Below are 20,683 nucleotides of genomic sequence, written 5' to 3' on the forward strand. Positions count from 1 at the left end.
GACAACTATGTTGGTGTTAGACGTGCGTCCGGTATCCGCCGTTAGTTCACAGGGAACTAGACAATTTATTGAGGCAGTGTGCCCCCGTTACCAAATACCATCTAGGTTCCACTTCTCTAGGCAGGCGATACCGAGAATGTACACGGACGTCAGAAAAAGACTCACCAGTGTCCTAAAAAATGCAGTTGTACCCAATGTCCACTTAACCACGGACATGTGGACAAGTGGAGCAGGGCAGGGTCAGGACTATATGACTGTGACAGCCCACTGGGTAGATGTATGGACTCCCGCCGCAAGAACAGCAGCGGCGGCACCAGTAGCAGCATCTCGCAAATGCCAACTCTTTCCTAGGCAGGCTACGCTTTGTATCACCGGTTTCCAGAATACGCACACAGCTGAAAACCTCTTACGGCAACTGAGGAAGATCATCGCGGAATGGCTTACCCCAATTGGACTCTCCTGTGGATTTGTGGCATCGGACAACGCCAGCAATATTGTGTGTGCATTAAATATGGGCAAATTCCAGCACGTCCCATGTTTTGCACATACCTTGAATTTGGTGGTGCAGAATTTTTTAAAAAATGACAGGGGCGTGCAAGAGATGCTGTCGGTGGCCAGAAGAATTGCGGGACACTTTCGGCGTACAGGCACCACGTACAGAAGACTGGAGCACCACCAAAAACTACTGAACCTGCCCTGCCATCATCTGAAGCAAGAAGTGGTAACGAGGTGGAATTCAACCCTCTATATGCTTCAGAGGTTGGAGGAGCAGCAAAAGGCCATTCAAGCCTATACAATTGAGCACGATATAGGAGGTGGAATGCACCTGTCTCAAGCGCAGTGGAGAATGATTTCAACGTTGTGCAAGGTTCTGATGCCCTTTGAACTTGCCACACGTGAAGTCAGTTCAGACACTGCCAGCCTGAGTCAGGTCATTCCCCTCATCAGGCTTTTGCAGAAGAAGCTGGAGACATTGAAGGAGGAGCTAACACGGAGCGATTCCGCTAGGCATGTGGGACTTGTGGATGGAGCCCTTAATTCGCTTAACAAGGATTCACGGGTGGTCAAATCTGTTGAAATCAGAGCACTACATTTTGGCCACCGTGCTCGATCCTAGATTTAAAGCCTACCTTGGATCTCTCTTTCCGGCAGACACAAGTCTGCTGGGGTTGAAAGACCTGCTGGTGAGAAAATTGTCAAGTCAAGCGGAACGCGACCTGTCAACATCTCCTCCTTCACATTCTCCCGCAACTGGGGGTGCGAGGAAAAGGCTCAGAATTCCGAGCCCACCCGCTGGCGGTGATGCAGGGCAGTCTGGAGCGACTGCTGATGCTGACATCTGGTCCGGACTGAAGGACCTGACAACGATTACGGACATGTCGTCTACTGTCACTGCATATGATTCTCTCAACATTGAAAGAATGGTGGAGGATTATATGAGTGACCGCATCCAAGTAGGCACGTCACACAGTCCGTACTTATACTGGCAGGAAAAAGAGGCAATTTGGAGGCCCTTGCACAAACTGGCTTTATTCTACCTAAGTTGCCCTCCCACAAGTGTGTACTCCGAAAGAGTGTTTAGTGCCGCCGCTCACCTTGTCAGCAATCGGCGTACGAGGTTACATCCAGAAAATGTGGAGAAGATGATGTTCATTAAAATGAATTATAATCAATTCCTCCGCGGAGACATTGACCAGCAGCAATTGCCTCCACAAAGTACACAGGGAGCTGAGATGGTGGATTCCAGTGGGGACGAATTGATAATCTGTGAGGAGGGGGATGTACACGGTGATATATTTTAGGATGATGATGAGGTGGACATCTTGCCTCTGTAGAGCCAGTTTGTGCAAGGAGAGATTAATTGCTTCTTTTTTGGTGGGGGTCCAAACCAACCCGTCATATCAGTCACAGTCGTGTGGCAGACCCTGTCACTGAAATGATGGGTTGGTTAAAGTGTGCATGTCCTGTTTATACAACATAAGGGTGGGTGGGAGGGCCCAAGGACAATTCCATCTTGCACCTCTTTTTTCTTTAATTTTTCTTTGCGTCGTGTGCTGTTTGGGGAGGGTTTTTTGGAAGGGACATCCTGCGTGACACTGCAGTGACACTCCTAGATGGGCCCGGTGTTTGTGTCGGCCACTAGGGTCGCTTATCTTACTCACACAGCTACCTCATTGCGCCTCTTTTTTTCTTTGCGTCATGTGCTGTTTGGGGAGGGTTTTTTGGAAGGGACATCCTGCGTGACACTGCAGTGACACTCCTAGATGGGCCCGGTGTTTGTGTCGGCCACTAGGGTCGCTTATCTTACTCACACAGCTACCTCATTGCGCCTCTTTTTTTCTTTGCGTCATGTGCTGTTTGGGGAGGGTTTTTTGGAAGGGACATCCTGCGTGACACTGCAGTGCCACTCCTAGATGGGCCCGGTGTTTGTGTCGGCCACTAGGGTCGCTTATCTTACTCACACAGCTACCTCATTGCGCCTCTTTTTTTCTTTGCGTCATGTGCTGTTTGGGGAGGGTTTTTTGGAAGGGACATCCTGCGTGACACTGCAGTGCCACTCCTAGATGGGCCCGGTGTTTGTGTCGGCCACTAGGGTCGCTTATCTTACTCACACAGCTACCTCATTGCGCCTCTTTTTTTCTTTGCGTCATGTGCTGTTTGGGGAGGGTTTTTTGGAAGGGACATCCTGCGTGACACTGCAGTGCCACTCCTAGATGGGCCCGGTGTTTGTGTCGGCCACTAGGGTCGCTTATCTTACTCACACAGCTACCTCATTGCGCCTCTTTTTTTCTTTGCGTCATGTGCTGTTTGGGGAGGTTTTTTTGGAAGGGACATCCTGCGTGACACTGCAGTGACACTCCTAGATGGGCCCGGTGTTTGTGTCGGCCACTAGGGTCGCTTATCTTACTCACACAGCTACCTCATTGCGCCTCTTTTTTTCTTTGCGTCATGTGCTGTTTGGGGAGGGTTTTTTGGAAGGGACATCCTGCGTGACACTGCAGTGCCACTCCTAGATGGGCCAGGTGTTTGTGTCGGCCACTAGGGTCGCTTAGCTTAGTCATCCAGCGACCTCGGTGCAAATTTTAGGACTAAAAATAATATTGTGAGGTGTGAGGTATTCAGAATAGACTGAAAATGAGTGGAAATGATGGTTTTTGAGGTTAATAATACTTTGGGATCAAAATGACCCCCAAATTCTATGATTTAAGCTGTTTTTTAGGTTTTTTGGAAAAAAACACCCGAATCCAAAACACACCCGAATCCGACAAAAAAAATTCGGTTAGGTTTTGCCAAAACGCGGTCGAACCCACAACACGGCCGCGGAACCGAACCCAAAACCAAAACACGAAACCCGAAAAATTTCCGGCGCTCATCTCTAGAAAATATACATAGAGACATGAGTGTGGGTGAGCAGGCTTCACACATGGGCTAGCAAGGGAAAAGTCAGACATAGAATGCAACCTAGGGGTCACCATGACTTCTAGTGACTTGCCCAGGCTTTTTTTGTGTACGGATAAAGAAGGAAGGGGGGCTATTTTGTCGGTCTCGGCCCACACAATTTATGATGGCAACCATGAGTAGTGTTCGCCACTTCTAACATCATTAAGAGAACTGCAATAGTGTACAGTATTGCCTGGTATTCCCTGTGAATACTTTTCCCTTATCCATACAGGGCACATAATGTAGCCAAAGTGCCCCTAGTGTTGTGGCAATCAGAAACCACAGTACAGTATTTGTAAACCATCTCACACCTTTCCTCTCCTAATTATAATAAAATGGGATTTAGTTGGAATCAGTAAACTATTCCTTAGACACAAATTACCAAATGTATCCTAATGCAGATTTAGGCTGGGTCCACCATGATTCTATTATCAATTAAATATAGTTATTTAAGAATAAATGGTCCATTATTTGCATTTTAATATGGTTTTGTTGATGCACCTATTTTCTTAGAAATAATCTTATAACAGAAGTAATACATAACTATTATCAGCAGTGGATTGTGGCATGGACAGCGAGGCTAGTGCGTACTATTGGTCGCATCATACCCAGTACACATATAAAAGAAGTAACTACATTACATTACAGTGCTGAATATGTGACATATATTTAGAGAAAATAGAGAAAATATAAAAGTAATGTTTCTCATGTATATTTCCAATGAGTGTATAACTGCCCATATATGAGAACCTCTTCATGGAAGGTACTTAGAGCCTGGTTCTACGGTGGGAGCAAAGCATAAAAGAGCAAGAAACTGTGCACCTTGGTAACTCTATGTTGCTGGCTGGTGGGGCAGATTTACAATGGGCAGAGAGATTGAGATATGAAAGTGATATGTCCTAGCTCAAATCTAAAACCCCTTTCAGACACAAGCCTAAAACCCGAGTTTTTGTATCTGAACGTGCATCAACCCGGATCCGGCTTATGTCTGAGAGGGTTTACCCAGGTCGACGGTCCCGGGTCTACGCAGTGGCACCGAGAGAGGTGGATAGCAGGTACTCTTTACCCGGGCCCTGGCCTGTTGGAGTGGGCCCAGGTCCCATTGCCCTCACCCCCTCCCTGTGCAAAGAGCCAGACAGGGAGAGAGAGAACTGACCGACGCTGCAGCAGCCTCTCTCCCCAGCCCAGCACACACTGCTCAGTGCTGTGTGCTGAGCTGGGGAGAGAGATAGCTACAGCAGCAGCCTATCCTCTCTCTCTCTGCACTGGGGAGCGATCACACCTGCACCCCGCAGCCCTGGACACTGGTGCCACGGCCACACGGAGTGCATCATTTGAATTTTTTTAAAGGGTGGAGTCTGGCCATGCCTCTTCCTTGTACCAGCGCCCCTTGGTCCACGACCTTGCTTACTATCAGGGTTTTTCCCAGGACTTGCAACCTGGATAGATGACTCAGCTTAGCCCTGAAAGGTGCCTAACAGAAATCAATTGGCTGGGGACAGTAGTGCCCATTGAATGCCGGAAAACCTGGAACGCTGGAAGACCGGGTCAAGTGTGATGGGTGATGACCCAGGAATAACCCAGGTCGTCACACATATGTGAAAGGGATAGCCACGACTTCAACCGTGCTCTGTGTCCTGGGTCCGAGCTGGGTTGAAGCTGAGTATTTATGTCTGAAAGGGGTATAAATTGCAGCATAAAATTAAAGCTGGTCAGCATTTGTGGCCTAAATGGAAAGGCAGCTAGTATTTACCCTGCATGCAAAAATAATAAATGTATTTGCTGCCCTTGCATTTGCTTCTACTGCACTTCCACCTCGGAATCGGGCCATTAGATAGTAATGAGTTATGACATAATAAGACAGCAATGTTGGTATTACAGTATACAGTATGTACTAGTACTGCAGTTTACTCATTATACTTCATAAAACAATTCAAACTTTTCTATAAACCTGCAGGTTTTTTTTACGTATTGGTAAAAAGAGGAAAGGTTCGTGTTTTCAGAAGCCATCACATCAGACATCTTGCTTTGGCAATTGACAAGGGAAAAGTCACTGCAATGGTATGAAGAATTCATTTGAATGCAATATAAAAGTATTTTGTTTTCAGTCTACTGTGAAACGTATTATGTTTAGATTTGTAGGCATGTTGTGTAATAAATATTCTGTACAGACTCCATTGACAATAGCTCTTTTTGTCTCAGCATAATGTCGTTAATTAGAATTATAAAAGATAAAATTGACAGTGTATCTCGTTAGCTGTGCATAAACCATCTGATGTAAAGTTATGCAGTATGGATATCTTATTATTGCTAAAGTGATAAATAAGTTATGACTCCCACATAAGGTAAGCCAAACACATTCCGAGGCTTGCCTTTTTCTGAGTTGGGAACAAATCAAAATATCAAGTAACTTTGTATCTGGAAAAAAACATGTGGCAATGCAAGGGGAGCAAATATATTTATTTATTTATTATTTATTTATTTTGTATGCAGGGTAAATACTGACTGCTTTTGCATGTATCCCAGTGCTGGAGTAAGGCTCTGTGCCATCCTGTGCCGGCCCACACCCAAAAATGTGCTGACATGATGTCATGCCAAGGAGGGTTGGGCGCAGTGGCGTCACAAGCTGGGGGCGGGGGGTGCGGCCCACACCCGGGTGTCACCCTTGGAAGGGGTGACACCAAAGTGCCCGCTCTTCTGTAGTGACTGAACTGGGTGTTACAGTGTGATAATCTCCTGCAGCACTCAGCTCCTGTCACACATGAAGAGCCGGCACACACACACATAGACCAGTGTCTGGGGGCAGCCAGCATCTTCTGTGATTCTGAACATGCCCTTGGAGTGACGGAACGGAGATCCCCACAGGGCCACATCCCTTTTTCTTAGGGCCTCGCCCCCTTTACAAGCAGCAGTGCCTCAGGCGCGGAGGGAGTAGTGCAGAGTGCGCATCAGGTGTCACTGTGAGACGCCTCTGCTTGGGCTATTGTCAACCGGGGAGTGGAGCACTGCCCAGAACACCCGGGCAGCTATGCAGCTTGCAGGGTGCATGCCCAGTACGCTGGTAGACCAGGATCTGGTGTATAGGGTGGAAGAGCGTTGCTGGCTGCAGGATAGGAAAATCTGCATAGCCATATTAAACTACATATTAGGGCTCATATGCCAATTAACATGGGGTGTAAAATGAGGTGAACTACAGCAACCATTGGGCAATAATATTTTACCTTTCTGGGGAAAGTTCAGCACTGAAGCAAGTGTCTAATTGGTGCTGTGGATTAGGGCACCTGAGTGCATACCTTCTAACAGATCCTATTTGGTAATAATGTAGGCATGGTTGATAGAATTTGGATGGTAGCCTTGAAGCAGGTCTGGGTATGGTTTGGAGGGATCACCTGAGTCCTGATTTTGCTTATTTAAATGTTGTTAATCATGTAAATGTAACAATAGTTAATTGGCCTTTCAATGTGTCATTTAATGCACATACTGAAAATGGATATGTGTACTTTCCCTTATTTACATGTAGCTAGTGTATTATTTTGTGGGAGAGCTGAAGAATATCAATTTCTTGTTTTTCTTTTAAAATACGATCTGTTCCAAACTATCTTTTATATATAGCGAGTGGCTCATCGTACATTTACAAATGTGTGTAAACTGAGTTTTCTGTATATTAGTTACATGTACAATGCTGGTCTTTTTACTGGATTGCGTCAGTGTGCTGGAGGAATTGTCCTGTGTCTTCTCTTATCTACATAAACCCATCCCTTACCAGCACCTGTTTTAAGCCAATGAGCAACTTGGATTTTATATATATTGTTATGTCCTGTGCCTGTATTTAAGCTTAGGTCTATTTGTACATAATAACTAGTGTCGCTCTGGTGGTCAGGACTCTCAGGAGAGCAATCATTTTCTCTTTAAGTATAACAAGCATAAGCTCTGGACAGGGGTGGTTCATGGTGCTACGTGGAGAATGATAACCTTATCACTGCACCACAGCACTGTGCGCAGCGGTGTCTTTAGACTATGGGGGTAAATCAGACTTGACAGCGTTTTTTGCAGCGCTGCGATCAGGTCAGAACTGCGCATGCATATGCACCGCAATGCGCAGGCACGTCGCACAGGTACAAAGCGATGGGTTTGTGCAAAGAATCCATTCGCATGGATGATCGCAAGGAGATTGACAGGAAGAAGCCATTTGACAGGAATAGATTGACAGGAAGAAGCCATTGACCGTTTTCTGGGAGTGGTTGGAAAAACGCAGGTGTGTCCAAGCGTTTGCAGGGAGGGTTCCTGACGTCACTTCCGGTCCCAGACAGGCTGAAGTGATCGCAGCGGCTGAGTAAGTCCTGGGCTACTCAGAGACTGCACAAAATGTGTTCATACAGCTCTGCTACACTAGCGTTCGCACACTTGCAAAGCGAGAATACACTCCCCTATGGGTGACGTCTATCTGTTCACAGCAGTGCAAAAAAACCCTAGCGAGCGATCAGGTCTGAATTAGGCCCCATGTTCAGGGGAAGTGTTAGCAGGTGAGTGCAGAGTCACGCAACATGGACAAAGTTTAACTTTAGTTCTGCTTTTGACTAAATAAACCATTACTGTGACTCCCAGTGAAACAACATAAAGGAATATAGGTGCATTACATTCAGAAACTACAATAATAAATACATAGATAAATTTAAAAGGCTACATTGTAAAAATTCCACGACCAAATAAAGGTAGCAGCAAATTTCCTTTATTGTCCGGAGTTACACAGAAATATAGAATTTGACAGTAGATAAGAACAACTTGGCTCATCTAGTGTGCCCTATATATACTGTATGCATACAATTACAAATTAGGTTTAATTTTTTTGTCAATAGCCAATAATCCTACCAGTATATTTATGGGAGGAAACCCACACAAAGCATGGGGAGAATATACAAACTCCACACAGTTAGGGCCATGGTGTGAATTGAACCCATGACCTCAGTGCTGTGAGGCAGTAATGCTAACCATTACACCATATATAACAGATAAATTGGGCCCTATTGTGGGTGAAAAAAGTGCACAATTTAATTATCTAATGTGCAAATGTTTTAAGAGTATTCTTTTTGTACATTTTTGTATATGAACTTCTGTCATATGAAGTCTGTATGCTTCATTTTTTGAGTTCACTCCTAATGTTAATGTCAAAACCAACACATGGTCAATGAGTTATTGTGAAACTTTACATATGCAATATTTGTTAAATAGACTTTGACATAGAAAGGCACTGGGAAAATGTAGTGGGCGGAAGTAATGTTATTAATGACAGTAACCCTTTGATGTATCGGGCAAAACATAAGAAGCTCTATGGCATACAGTAAATGGCAATAGAAATGGGGGTTCTTCAACAAATTAGCCCCTAAATATGTAAAAAGTGTTCCTGACCAACAGCAAAGTATTCACAGAAATTATTTGCAAATGTTGACAAGTTTGTTACTACTGTGATTTACTGCTGTTACTTTTATACAGGATAACAGCGGAATCCTGTGTGAGCTTGAAGTTCATATTCAGGTCAACCGATGTGTTACTTTGGAGTCTACCAGAATGCCAGGTATGACCATTTCCTTTACCAGTGATGGAGAACCGGCAGATGATAACATCAGAAGCTATGCTGAATTATCCACAGAATTTGCTGCACATGTTAAGGTACGATGTATGGTCATATTCATCTAAAAAATTAAAACTTGTTTTTAATTAGGCAGTCAAGTTTTTTATGTGGCTTTCATTCCAGTGATATTATCTTAGTGTTTTTTAAATCTGAACAAAGGAGCAAGGGGTTGGGTATGGGTGATGGGCGGTTGTGATACCGCCAGTCACTATACCGACTCTCTCTCTGCAGCGGGCTTGATGGCTCTATGGGTGTCATGTACACCCACGTGTACACCCACGAGTGGGAATAGTTCCTGTCAGTCGGCATGCTGATTGGCTGTTACTTTTTCACCGTGCTATTTATCACTATCATAGGCTTGATAAATGGGGGCCTTAGTGTGTTTCAGTAGTGTAGGATAACTGGCTGGTGATCACCAGGCAATAAGTATTGAGGGGCTCCATCATTTGGATGACATTGGGCCTAATTCAGACCTGGACACGGTCGCACGCAGCGGCTGCACCCAGGTGGTCTGCGCACGCGCACCGACCATTGTGTGCGACCTTACACATTGCAGCTGCATCCAAGAAGGATGCGGCTACAGTGTCACTGAAAGCGGCTGCCGTCAGGGAGGGGGTGTGTTAATGTGGCATTGGGGGATGGAACGTTTCGAATGGGGGTGGGCCGAGACCATTTTTGAGGCAGCTGTGTGACGTCACATGCAGCTGCTCAGAAAAAAAATGGCCACCGACCGCCTGGCAGCGCAGTTGTCATGAGTCAACCTTAGTTTCGATTTAATTGTGAACACATTGGGAGGCAGTCTCACACATGCTGGGCGGCGCCAAGCATGTGAGGAGATGAACGCAGATCTGGCTGTGCATGCAGCGATCTGCGTTCATCTCTGAATAACCCCCATTATACAAGCATACAATTTATTTCAACATGGGGATGGAGGCACTGTGAAGAGGAGGGAGAGGGATTGGTAACTGAAACAATGGCAGACTTGCTTTGCATAAGTGCACTGTGTGGATTGGTTGATATATATGCAGGGGAGTGATATCACAGTGAGAAAAATGGCTGCATTATCAGCATACACCTTTCTAAAGATGGGGGGAAGAGCTTCAGCTATCTGTGATGAGGTTGAGAGATAATTCTAACATTTTTAATGGACCTGCTGTGGTACATTGTGTCAGCTCAACACTGAACAATATATCTACCTTCATGCATAATATATGACAATTGAAATTGTGGGATCTGGCGGGCCTTTAAATACTGTATGTAACTGAGGGGCAGATGTTTTAACCTGGAGAAGGCATAAGGAAGTGATAAACCAGTGATATGTGCAAGGTGATAAAGGCTCCAGCCAATCAGCTCCATTATGTAAATTAACAGTTAGGATCTGATTGGCTGGTGCCTTTATCACCTTGCACATATCACTGGTTTATCACTTCTTTATGCCTTCTCCAGGTTAATACATCTGCCCCTGAGTAACATGCATGTAATATACTCAAAACATGCACTGAACAATGTCATACATTTACTGTACACAATAACCAGATATTTATTGCATGTGTTATACAGAATAATCCAGTATATTTACATTTATCACTGCATTACAGTTTCTGTTCTGCATGAGGCAATGTGCAATGGTGTGAATAACTTTCAATAGCAGAAAAAGAAGGATTTATCTTGACTACTTTTTGTGTTCTATTCAAGGGAGTTTTCCACAGTGGGGCTATAATTGTGCTGTCCACCAGCTGGAGCCAGGCTTTATGTCTGAGACGCGATGGCATCCTCAGTGGGGCAGAAAAGCAGAATGTGGAGTCATACTGGAGAGTGCATAAGATAGGCCCTGCTGTGTGTATGTTTGAAAGTGTGACACAGCCCAGAATGTTTCTGCAAATACAAAATGGCAGTTGTGATGGAGACGTGAGTATTTCTTTTATAACATAAACACTGTGGTGCGATTTAATTCTGTATGATGTGCCGCTGAGCGTCATGTGATGTTTGACTGCACACATTAGCATAAGCTAGCATCTCAGGTTTTCCGCCATGCCTCTATCAGGTGCAACTTGGAAAAACGTACAATGTTCATAGGGGCAATGCACTGTTCTGGAATGGCACATTGCAGCCATCACACATAATTGAATTAGCCCATAAATATTGTTAATTCACTTTAAACAACTTGCACAACATTGGACATTTTATTAATTTCATAGAAACTACCAAGATAGAGAGCCGCAACATTCAGGTACAGAGCCCAGGGCTGAAACTAGGATGTTCGGCACCCAAGGCAAGGCAGTAATTTGGCATCCCCACACACACACACAAGAAAAATTCAAATTACACCACATGTTATGTCACACAATAGGGCCCCTTATTTACAATATGGCACACAATAGTAATGTCCTATATAGCATATTATTTCACACATTAGTATCCCCAGTACACCTTGTGCTACTTATGCACCTTATATACATAATGCCACATAGTAGTAATGCCCTTTTTATTCCAGTTCAGAATATGGGACCATGGAGGAAGGGGGGGAGGGGGATTGGGGAGAAAGAGATAGGAGACAGGAGAGAGAGGGGAAGGAGATAGAGATGAGAGATAGGAGAGAATGTTAACAGAGCGGGGGAGAGGGGTAAGGGAGAGAGAGGAGAGGAAGAGAAAGGGATGAGGGAGAGAGGAGTGAGGGAGAGAGGGGAAACAGAGAGAGGGGGTGAGGAAGAAAAAAGAATGGGTAGGTGATTGGGAGACAGAAGAAAGAAATAGGGGGGTGAAAAGAGAGAGATAGAGGGAAAGAGAGAGGGGAGGGAGAGAGAGCATGCATGCCCAGTCTTGGAATGGCAATTAAACTAAACATATACTTACCAGTTACGACCCACTGAATCACTGATGAAGATGCAGTCTGCCACCAGTCACAGCACATACTGTAGCACTCTGCTAACGCCACCAGTAGCAGGCAGGATCCAGGATCCAGAAGAAGGTCTCTGCACACAACCATCCACTGCCCCTACTGGATCATGTGCTTTGTTCAGCACTTGATTCTGTCAGACTGTGGCAGACTATACCATAAATCTAAAATCCTGATTGTCAAGCAGTGCTTTCCTGTGAGGATTTTAAATTTAATGTAAAGTCTGCCACAGTCTGCAATGAATGGAGTGCAGTACTGTGAGAGGACAAAGTGCTTACATGGATCCGTCACTAACCCCAAGTCCAGGGCTGGGCATTGGGAGGAGGAGCACTTGGCTGAGGGAGCTGGATGAAGGTTTCTGTGCAGCCTGTAAATCGGCACCCGGGGCAAATGCCCCATTAGGCGCCCCCCTAGTTGCGGCTTTCATGTGCAGAGCTGCGTCATAGTACAACTTAGCAGCTTTACACAACCACTAACAGAGCTGCATCTCACTACTACAAAGCCTTATGACAATAGTCCCCAATTCAATGCTACCAAACCCCAACTGCTAGTGTACTGAGATGGGATTCGGTCAGGGTCCCGGTGTTTTGGATCCCAGCAGTTGGTATGCCAATGTCAGAATCCCAACACTGCACAGAATACCGACGCCGGTATCCCACTGAGACATAGCACAGAACTATGCAGCTACAACATATACACTTGGAAATTCACAATCATATTCTAAGCCATAGTACTGTTCTTACAAGCTACTGACACACTGTTACTTAACCCAAACACACTACCACCAAACTTAAATACACTGCTGATGTACTGAGCCATAACCTACAGCTACAGAGCCATGACATAAACTCAGCCGTAACACACTACAAATGTACCCAACCGTAACCTACAGCTACAGAGCCATAACACTTCTTTTAGTGACACAACACACTGCTACTGTACTGAGATACAAAAGACAGAGGTTACAATTAGTAAAGATTGATTACTTTAGATAAAGAACCTATATATATATATATATATACATACACAGTATATATATATATATATATATATACACAGTATATATAGATACAGAAAAATCGGCGGCACTCAGACTGAAACAGTAGGATTACTTGCTTCAACGTTTCGGTTTTAATAACCTTCGTCAGGAATAACAAATAACAGACATTGCAATCTTAAATACATACAGACAGGTAACAAGTGCCAATCACCTTCACCAATGAAGTAACGAACATCCGGTGACGTCAGCCGGCAGTACGATCCCGCCTCCGGTAACACACCGGTGTCTTAGTCAAACTAATTAATTAACTATCACCATGGTGACTAGACAGCAGTATAGCTAGAGTAATCAACCTACAGTTCTAATCCAGTACAAAGTGTCAGAACAATTCAGAAAAAATACATAATCATTTCACATTCCATGTACTATGTCATCAAGTGCTAGCTGAAGCTAGAGAACGACAGATATTCATTCAAGCCAGATGGACAAATCGTATTCAGATTATAAATCCACCTGGCTTCCTTCTGCAAAAGTAATTTATCATGGCTGCCCCCCCCCCTAATGTCCTCAGGGACCATGTCGATCATTTTATACTTTATTCATATATAGATAGATAGATCTATCTATCTATCTATCTATCTATCTATCTATCTATCTATCTATCTATCTATCTATCTATCTATCTATCTATGTATTTGCTAGTGTCTATGATAAATTGGCTCCCTGTGCTTTGCTTGCAATAGCCTTTACCAGGTGGAGGCTTTGATAATTTAGCAAAAGTATAGATTTATGCCTCGTTTACCTAATGAGAAATGGGGTCTGCTGCAGCTATGCTTAGCAGAGGACATTATGGGACCAAAGGAATATACTATTTGCCATTTTTGGCATCAGAAGGGATCCCCCCTCCCCTCTCCTTCTATAAGACAACTGTAATTAAGGGTTTTGTTTTTTTCTTCCTATGGGGCAGCACAATTAATTGTATGAAAGGATGAAGTCGACAAACCTGGCTTTTCTTCCTTACTAATTATGCAAAGATGAAATCCTGGAAAATGTCTCCTTGGTTACAGGCAACAAAATAAAGCCTGGTATAAGTACTGTAGTTTTGTATATTGAAGTGACAGCAAACAACCTAGAAATATTTAAGATTAATGCAATATAAAGACTAACCCATACCCATGTTTATATCTCTATCTCCCATCTAAATCCATAGGGTCTGTTATCCATAGCCATCTTCATCTTCAGATATATTCCATCTTGTATATTATTATCATCTTATTTGCATGAATCCTTGTAAATATAAACCCTGACAAGCGGCAAGTAACCTGCTCCAGAAGCATTTGCTGAAACGTGGATGACAGTCTGAGCAGTAAAATTACTTTCAGCTGTAAACTTATTGCTTTGGAAAACTCACTCTGTGTAATGGGTTACACAGTATATTTTGGGGACTGTTGGAGGAAACCCATGCAAGTATGAGGAGAATATACAAACTCTGCACAGTTAGGGCCATGGTGGGAAATGAACCCATGACCTCAGTGCTGTGGGGCAGTAATGATAACCATTACACCATCTGTACTGCCCTAAACTTTGTAAACATCTTACAAAATCTACTCAATTAAACAAGTGTCACATCTTTTATTCTTAAAAAGGAAATGCATATACCATACATACTGACATTGTTCTAATGTGCCTCATCTGTGGTTCTGTATTAGGGCAGAGGGGATGACTACTGTCATTTCAAAGTGGAAAAAAGCTATGAAAATGGATCTGTTACGTTGGAAAGTGTAAGGAGCAAAGGAATATATGTCGGACAGTTATCCAATGGATTCACCAAGCCTATGATACACACAGGAGAGAAGAACATTGTGTTTTACCCACAAGTCATTAAATGTACGTATTCCCAGACATGCTCCAGAGCTATAGACAATTTACATAAAGAGCAAACTGACTGATGTTAACGGGTGAGGCCTACATTTGTTTGGATGACATAAACCAGCAGTGAAGATAAAGTGGCATATTTATCACAATCCTCATTTTTTATGTGGATGTGATAAATATTTTATGGCTAAATTGTAAACGTGAAAATGTATATTTTTCAATTGATGCAAATTTAGCAATAACCCCGTGCAGGGAGATGTGTTCTGATAGAAGCCTATGGGGGCTGCTTTGTGGTCAGAAATGGAGGGAATATCTGCTGTGGTTCCTCCATGTTAAATCTAGGGGATCTTTAATATTTCCAGATACCAGATAAAAATAGGTGATCCAAAATATTCCGCAATTTGGGTGGGATGCAATACTGCCCAAATTCGGCTGAAGTGCGGGATTATGGACGAAATTGGATGTTTTTTTTAAAGGGGCAATCACTTACAAGGCATGGTTTTGCCTTCTAAATGGTTAGGTTACCCCTTTAAAGAAAAGTTTGGTCGGAATCCTGCACGTTGGCTGAACTCAGGCGGCATTACATCCCGACCATAGTGTTTAATAAAAATGTCCTTGCCCATTATACTTGCCTACCCTCCCGGATCGGCCCCTGAAAATTGGTTAGTACTCCCAGCCCCCCGGAAAGGTAGGCAAGCCTCCCAGCTCCGGCCTCACCCCTGCAGCCTCCCCACAGCCTTTCTTCATAGTGGTCGGTCCGGGCTGATGATGCAATATGCGCTGAATCACATCATCATAGTCCGGCCCAGGGCGTTGAATAGCGGGGGCTAGAGTCGCGATGAGGCGATAATGCATCCACGCCCCTGTACCGCCCACCTGTGATGAGGCCACACCCCTGTAATGCCAACCCAACTGCCCTCTACAGCATGGGGCAGCCGGAAAGTCGGTATTGGCGTGTTGCTGATTTCAGAGTAGAATCCCTCCCACACAAGCCTATAAACCTAAGGTAAAACATGTAGGGAAAAGTGTTTATGTTAACGAATGTAACCCAGAATATGCCGGGTCACTTTAGGCTGCTATGGTTATGGCTTTCACAGCATAGTCATACTGAAGTTATGACTACAATATCCAGGATAGCCAGAGGTGCATGATGGGAGCACCTGTTCTTTTTATAGCATGAGTGCACTAGTTCCAGTCATGTTTACTTTAGGGAGAAACAGACAGCTGGAAGCATGAGTATAATAGGACCAGTGGATGAATAACATTGCAGCTTCATCCAACCTCTCTATATTGCTCTACTTCAAGGGGATAACCATTATAACCCAGTGGGGAAAGTAATTACGCATCACAGTCCCAAATATCCACAAACGCTGGGCCCACTTAACACCATTACAGGATATAGAAGGTTTTGCTTTAAATAATTTCTCGAATGCTGCTTTCATTTCTTGGCAAAACCACCTAAATCTCAGCACTTGGATATTGCATTTGGCCCAGTATGCTTGTGCCAACAAGACTGGTGCAAACTAGAGATGAGCGGGTTCAGATCCCTGAGTTCCGAACCCTACTGAATCACCCTACCCGAGTCTGGATCCGAGTCAGGCTCGGGTTTTCCCATTTGACTAGGAAACCAGAACGAGGCAAAACTTCATCATCCCGCTGTCGGATTCTCGTAGGATTTGGATTCCATATAAGGAGCCGCGCGTCGCGGTCATTTTCCCTCCAGTCTCGGAGAGTGTAGTGAAAGGACGTGTCGATCTAGTGCTGTCTTGTGCTGCTCAGTCCAGTGTAGTCAGTGTCTTATGCTGCATCAGTCCAGCCAGCACAGTTTTGGTGTCCTCTGCTGCTATATGTCCCCAGTGCTGCTGTATAAGTCCCTTGCAGTTTTGCTGTGTTGTCTTGCATCAGACCAGGGGTAGTGTCTCTCTTGTGCAGCATCAGTTCAGTGACCTGTCACAGTGGTGTTGTCCTCTGCTGCTATATGTCTCGAGTGCTCATTGGCGTGTCTATAATGGGTGCAATGGGTGCGGTGCGCATAGGCCCCTGGGTCCAGGGGGGGCCCACACCGCATCCATTGCACCCGTTTTAACACGTACCTTTCCGGAGTCCAGCGCCAGGACCTGCAATCGCGGCGGAAATTGCCGCCAAAATGGCTGACACGCATGTGCAGTAGCCAAATTGGTCTCCGGATCATGGCGGGCGACATGTTTCCGGAGACCTGCACATGCACAGTAGACTCCAGCACAATGCCGGAGTCTACAGCGCCGTACAGAGGAGGAGGCCCACCCGGAGGTGCACATGGGCCCCCTCCTCTGTAGAAACGCCCCTGCCAGTGCTGCTGTATAAGTCCCTTGCAGTTTTGCTGTGTTGTCGTGCATCAGACCAGGGGTAGTGTCTCTCTTGTGCAGCATCAGTCCAGTAACCAGTCACAGTGGTGGTGTCCTCCGTTGCCATATATCCAGTGTTACTGGCGTATAATACCAGTGATATTGAAGTATAATTCCCGTGATACTGTCGTATAATTACAGTGATATTGCAGTATAATTCTCGGGATACTGCCGTATAATTCCTGTGATATTGCCGTATAATTACAGTGATATTGCCATATAATTCCCGTGATACTGGCGTATAATTCCTGTGATATTGCTGCATAATTCTCGGAAAACTGGCGTATAATTCCTGTGAAATTGCCATGTAATTCCTGTGATATTGCCATATAATTCCCGTGATACTGGCATATAATTCTTGTGATATTGCCGTATAATTCTCGGAATACTGGCGTATAATTCCTGTGATATTGTCGTATAATTCCTCTGATATTGCCATATAATTCCCGTGATACCTGCGTATAATTCCTGTGATATTGCTGTATAATTCTCGGAAAACTGGCGTATAATTCCTGTGAAATTGCCATGTAATTCCTGTGATATTGCCATATAATTCCCGTGATACTGGCATATAATTCTTGTGATATTGCCGTATAATTCTCGGAATACTGGCATATAATTCCTGTGATATTGTCGTATAATTCCTCTGATATTGCCATATAATTCCCGTGATACCTGCGTATAAATCCTGTGATATTGCTGTATAATTCTCGGAATACTGGCGTATAATTCCTGTAATATTGTCGTAAAAATTCCAGTGATATTGCCATATAATTCCCGTGATACTGGCGTATAATTCCCGTAATATTGCCGTATAATTCTCGGAATACTGGCGTATAATTCCTGTGATATTGCCGTGTAATTCCTGTGATATTTCCGTATAATTCCAGTGACATTGCCATATAATTCCCGTGATACCGTCGTATAATTCCTGTGATATTGCCGTATAATTCCAGTGATATTGCCATATAATTCCTGTGATACAGTCGTATAATTCCTGTGATATTGCCGTATAATTCTCAGAATACTGTTATATAATTCCTGTGATATTGTCGTATAATTCCTGTGATATTGCCATATAATTCCCGTGATACTGGCATATAATTCCTGTGATATTGCCGTATAATTCTCGGAATACTGGCGTATAATTCCTGTGATATTGCCATATAATTCCTGTGATATTGCCATATAATTCCCGTGATACTTGCGTATAATTCCTGTGATATTGCCATATAATGCTCGGAATACTGGTGTATAATTCCTGTGATATTGTCATAAAAATTCCAGTGATATTGCCATATAATTCCCGTGATACTGGCGTATAATTCCTGTGATATTGCAGTATAATTCTTGGAATACTGGCATCTAATTCCTGTGATATTGCCGTATAATTTCTGTGATATTGCCATATAATTCCCGTGATACTGGCGTATAATTCCTGTGATATTGCCGTATAAATCCCAGAATACTGTCGTATAATTCCTGTGATACTGTCGTATAATTCCTGTGATATTGCCATATAATTCCCGTGATATTAGCGTATAATATCTGTGATATTGCCGTATAATTCTCGGAATACGGGCGTATAGTTCCTGTGATATTGCCACATAATTCCTGTGATATTGGCATATAATTCCTATGATACTGGCATATAATTCCTGTGATATTGCCGTATAATTCCTGTGATATTGCCATATATTTCCCGTAATACTGGCGTATAATTCCTGTGATATTGCCGTATAATTCCTGTGATATTGCCATATATTTCCCGTAATACTGGCGTATAATTCCTGTGATATTGCCGTATAATTCCTGTGATATTGCTGTATGATTCTCGGAATACTGGTGTATAATTCCTGTGATATTGCCATATAATGCCTGTGATATTGCCATATAATTCCCGTGATATTACCATATAATTCCCGTGATACTGGCATATAATTCCTGTGATATTGCCATATAATTCTCTGAATACTGGCATATAATTCCTGTGATATTGCTGTATAATTCCTGTAATATTGCCATATAATTCCCGTGATACTGGCGTATAATTCCTGTGATATTACCGTATAATTCCTGTGATCCTGCCGTATAAATTCCATATAAATCCATATAATTCCGTTTAAATCCAGTCCAGTGGTGCTGCCATATAAGTTCAGTGGTGCTTTCCTGTGCTATATATTATTTACTCCAAATAAAGGGGTTATTAAAATGTAATCCAAATAATTTTTACATGGTTTGCCCTGTGAGGTGTAGGGGTATGCTCTCCTGTGCCGCATATTGGCCCTCATTCCGAGTTGTTCGCTCGTTAGTGTTTTTCGCAACGGAGCGATTAGTCGCAAACTGCGCGTGCGCAATGTTCGCAGTGCGTCTGTGCCAAGTAAATTTGCAAAAAAGTTTGGTATTTTACTCACGGCTTAACGAAGAAATTTCTTCGTTCTGGTGATCGGAGTGTGATTGACAGGAAGTGGGTGTTTCTGGGCGGAAACTGGCCATTTTATGGGTGGGTGCGAAAAAACGCTGCCGTTTCTGGGAAAAAACGTGGGAGTGGCTGGAGAAACGGGGAGTGTCTGGGCGAACGCTGGGTGTGTTTGTGACGTCAAACCAGGAACGAAACTGACTGAACTGATCGCAGTGGCAGAGTAAGTCTCGAGCTACTCAGAAACTGCAAAGAAATTTCTTTTCGCAATTCTGCGAATCTCGTTCGCAATTCTGCAAAGCTAAAATTCACTCCCAGTAGCGTGTGCAAAGCTGCTAAAAGCAGCTAGCAAGCGAACAACTCGGAATGAGGGCCATTGTGTTCTATAACTCCAGAAAAATAATGGAGAACAAAAATTTGGAGGATAAAATAGGGAAAGATCAAGAACCACTTCATCCTAGTGCTGAAGCTGCTGCCACTAGTCATGACATAGACTATGAAATGCCATCAACATCGTCTGCCACGGTCGATGCCCAATGTGATATTAGAGGGCATGTCAAATCCAAAAAGCCACAGTTCAGTAAAAAGACCCCCCCAAAAATTGAAATGGTCTGAGGAGAAATGTAAACTTGTCAATATGCCATTTACGACACGGAGTGGCAAGGAACGGCTAAGGTCCTGGCCTATGTTAATCACTAGTGGTTCAGCTTAACCCTCATCCTCCAGCTAGAAAAATGAAAAGAGTTTAGCTGGAAAAAGCACAGAAAAGAACTGTGCGTTCTAAGATGGTATCACAAAACCCAAGGAGAGTCCAAGTGTGTCGGCGGTTGCAATGCCTGACCTTCCCAACACTGGATGGGAATAGGTGGCTCCTTCCACCATTTGCACGCCCCCTTCAAGTGCTGGAAGGAGCATATGACTGTGACAGCCCACTGGGTAGATGTATTGCCTTCCGCAGCAACAACAACAGCAGCGGCACCAGTAGCACCATCTCGCAAATCCAAACTCGTTTCTAGGCAGGCTACGCTTTGTATCACCG

The 20,683-nt window shown here is 43.9% G+C and overlaps 1 protein-coding gene across 1 annotated transcript in view; it reads left to right on the forward strand.

Moving 5' to 3' along the window:
* Window positions 1-20,683, forward strand: part of RP1 (RP1 axonemal microtubule associated) — a 1,008,071-nt gene that overhangs the window by 284,222 nt on the left and 703,166 nt on the right. The window contains exons 13-16 of the mRNA XM_063923729.1: window positions 5,399-5,502; window positions 8,932-9,108; window positions 10,766-10,978; window positions 14,676-14,853. Of these exons, the coding sequence (XP_063779799.1) occupies window positions 5,399-5,502; window positions 8,932-9,108; window positions 10,766-10,978; window positions 14,676-14,853 (672 nt within the window). The remainder of the gene's footprint in view (window positions 1-5,398; window positions 5,503-8,931; window positions 9,109-10,765; window positions 10,979-14,675; window positions 14,854-20,683) is intronic.

The sequence above is a fragment of the Pseudophryne corroboree genome, chromosome 5 (assembly GCF_028390025.1).
Source record: "Pseudophryne corroboree isolate aPseCor3 chromosome 5, aPseCor3.hap2, whole genome shotgun sequence".
Classification (NCBI taxonomy): Eukaryota; Metazoa; Chordata; class Amphibia; order Anura; family Myobatrachidae; genus Pseudophryne; species Pseudophryne corroboree.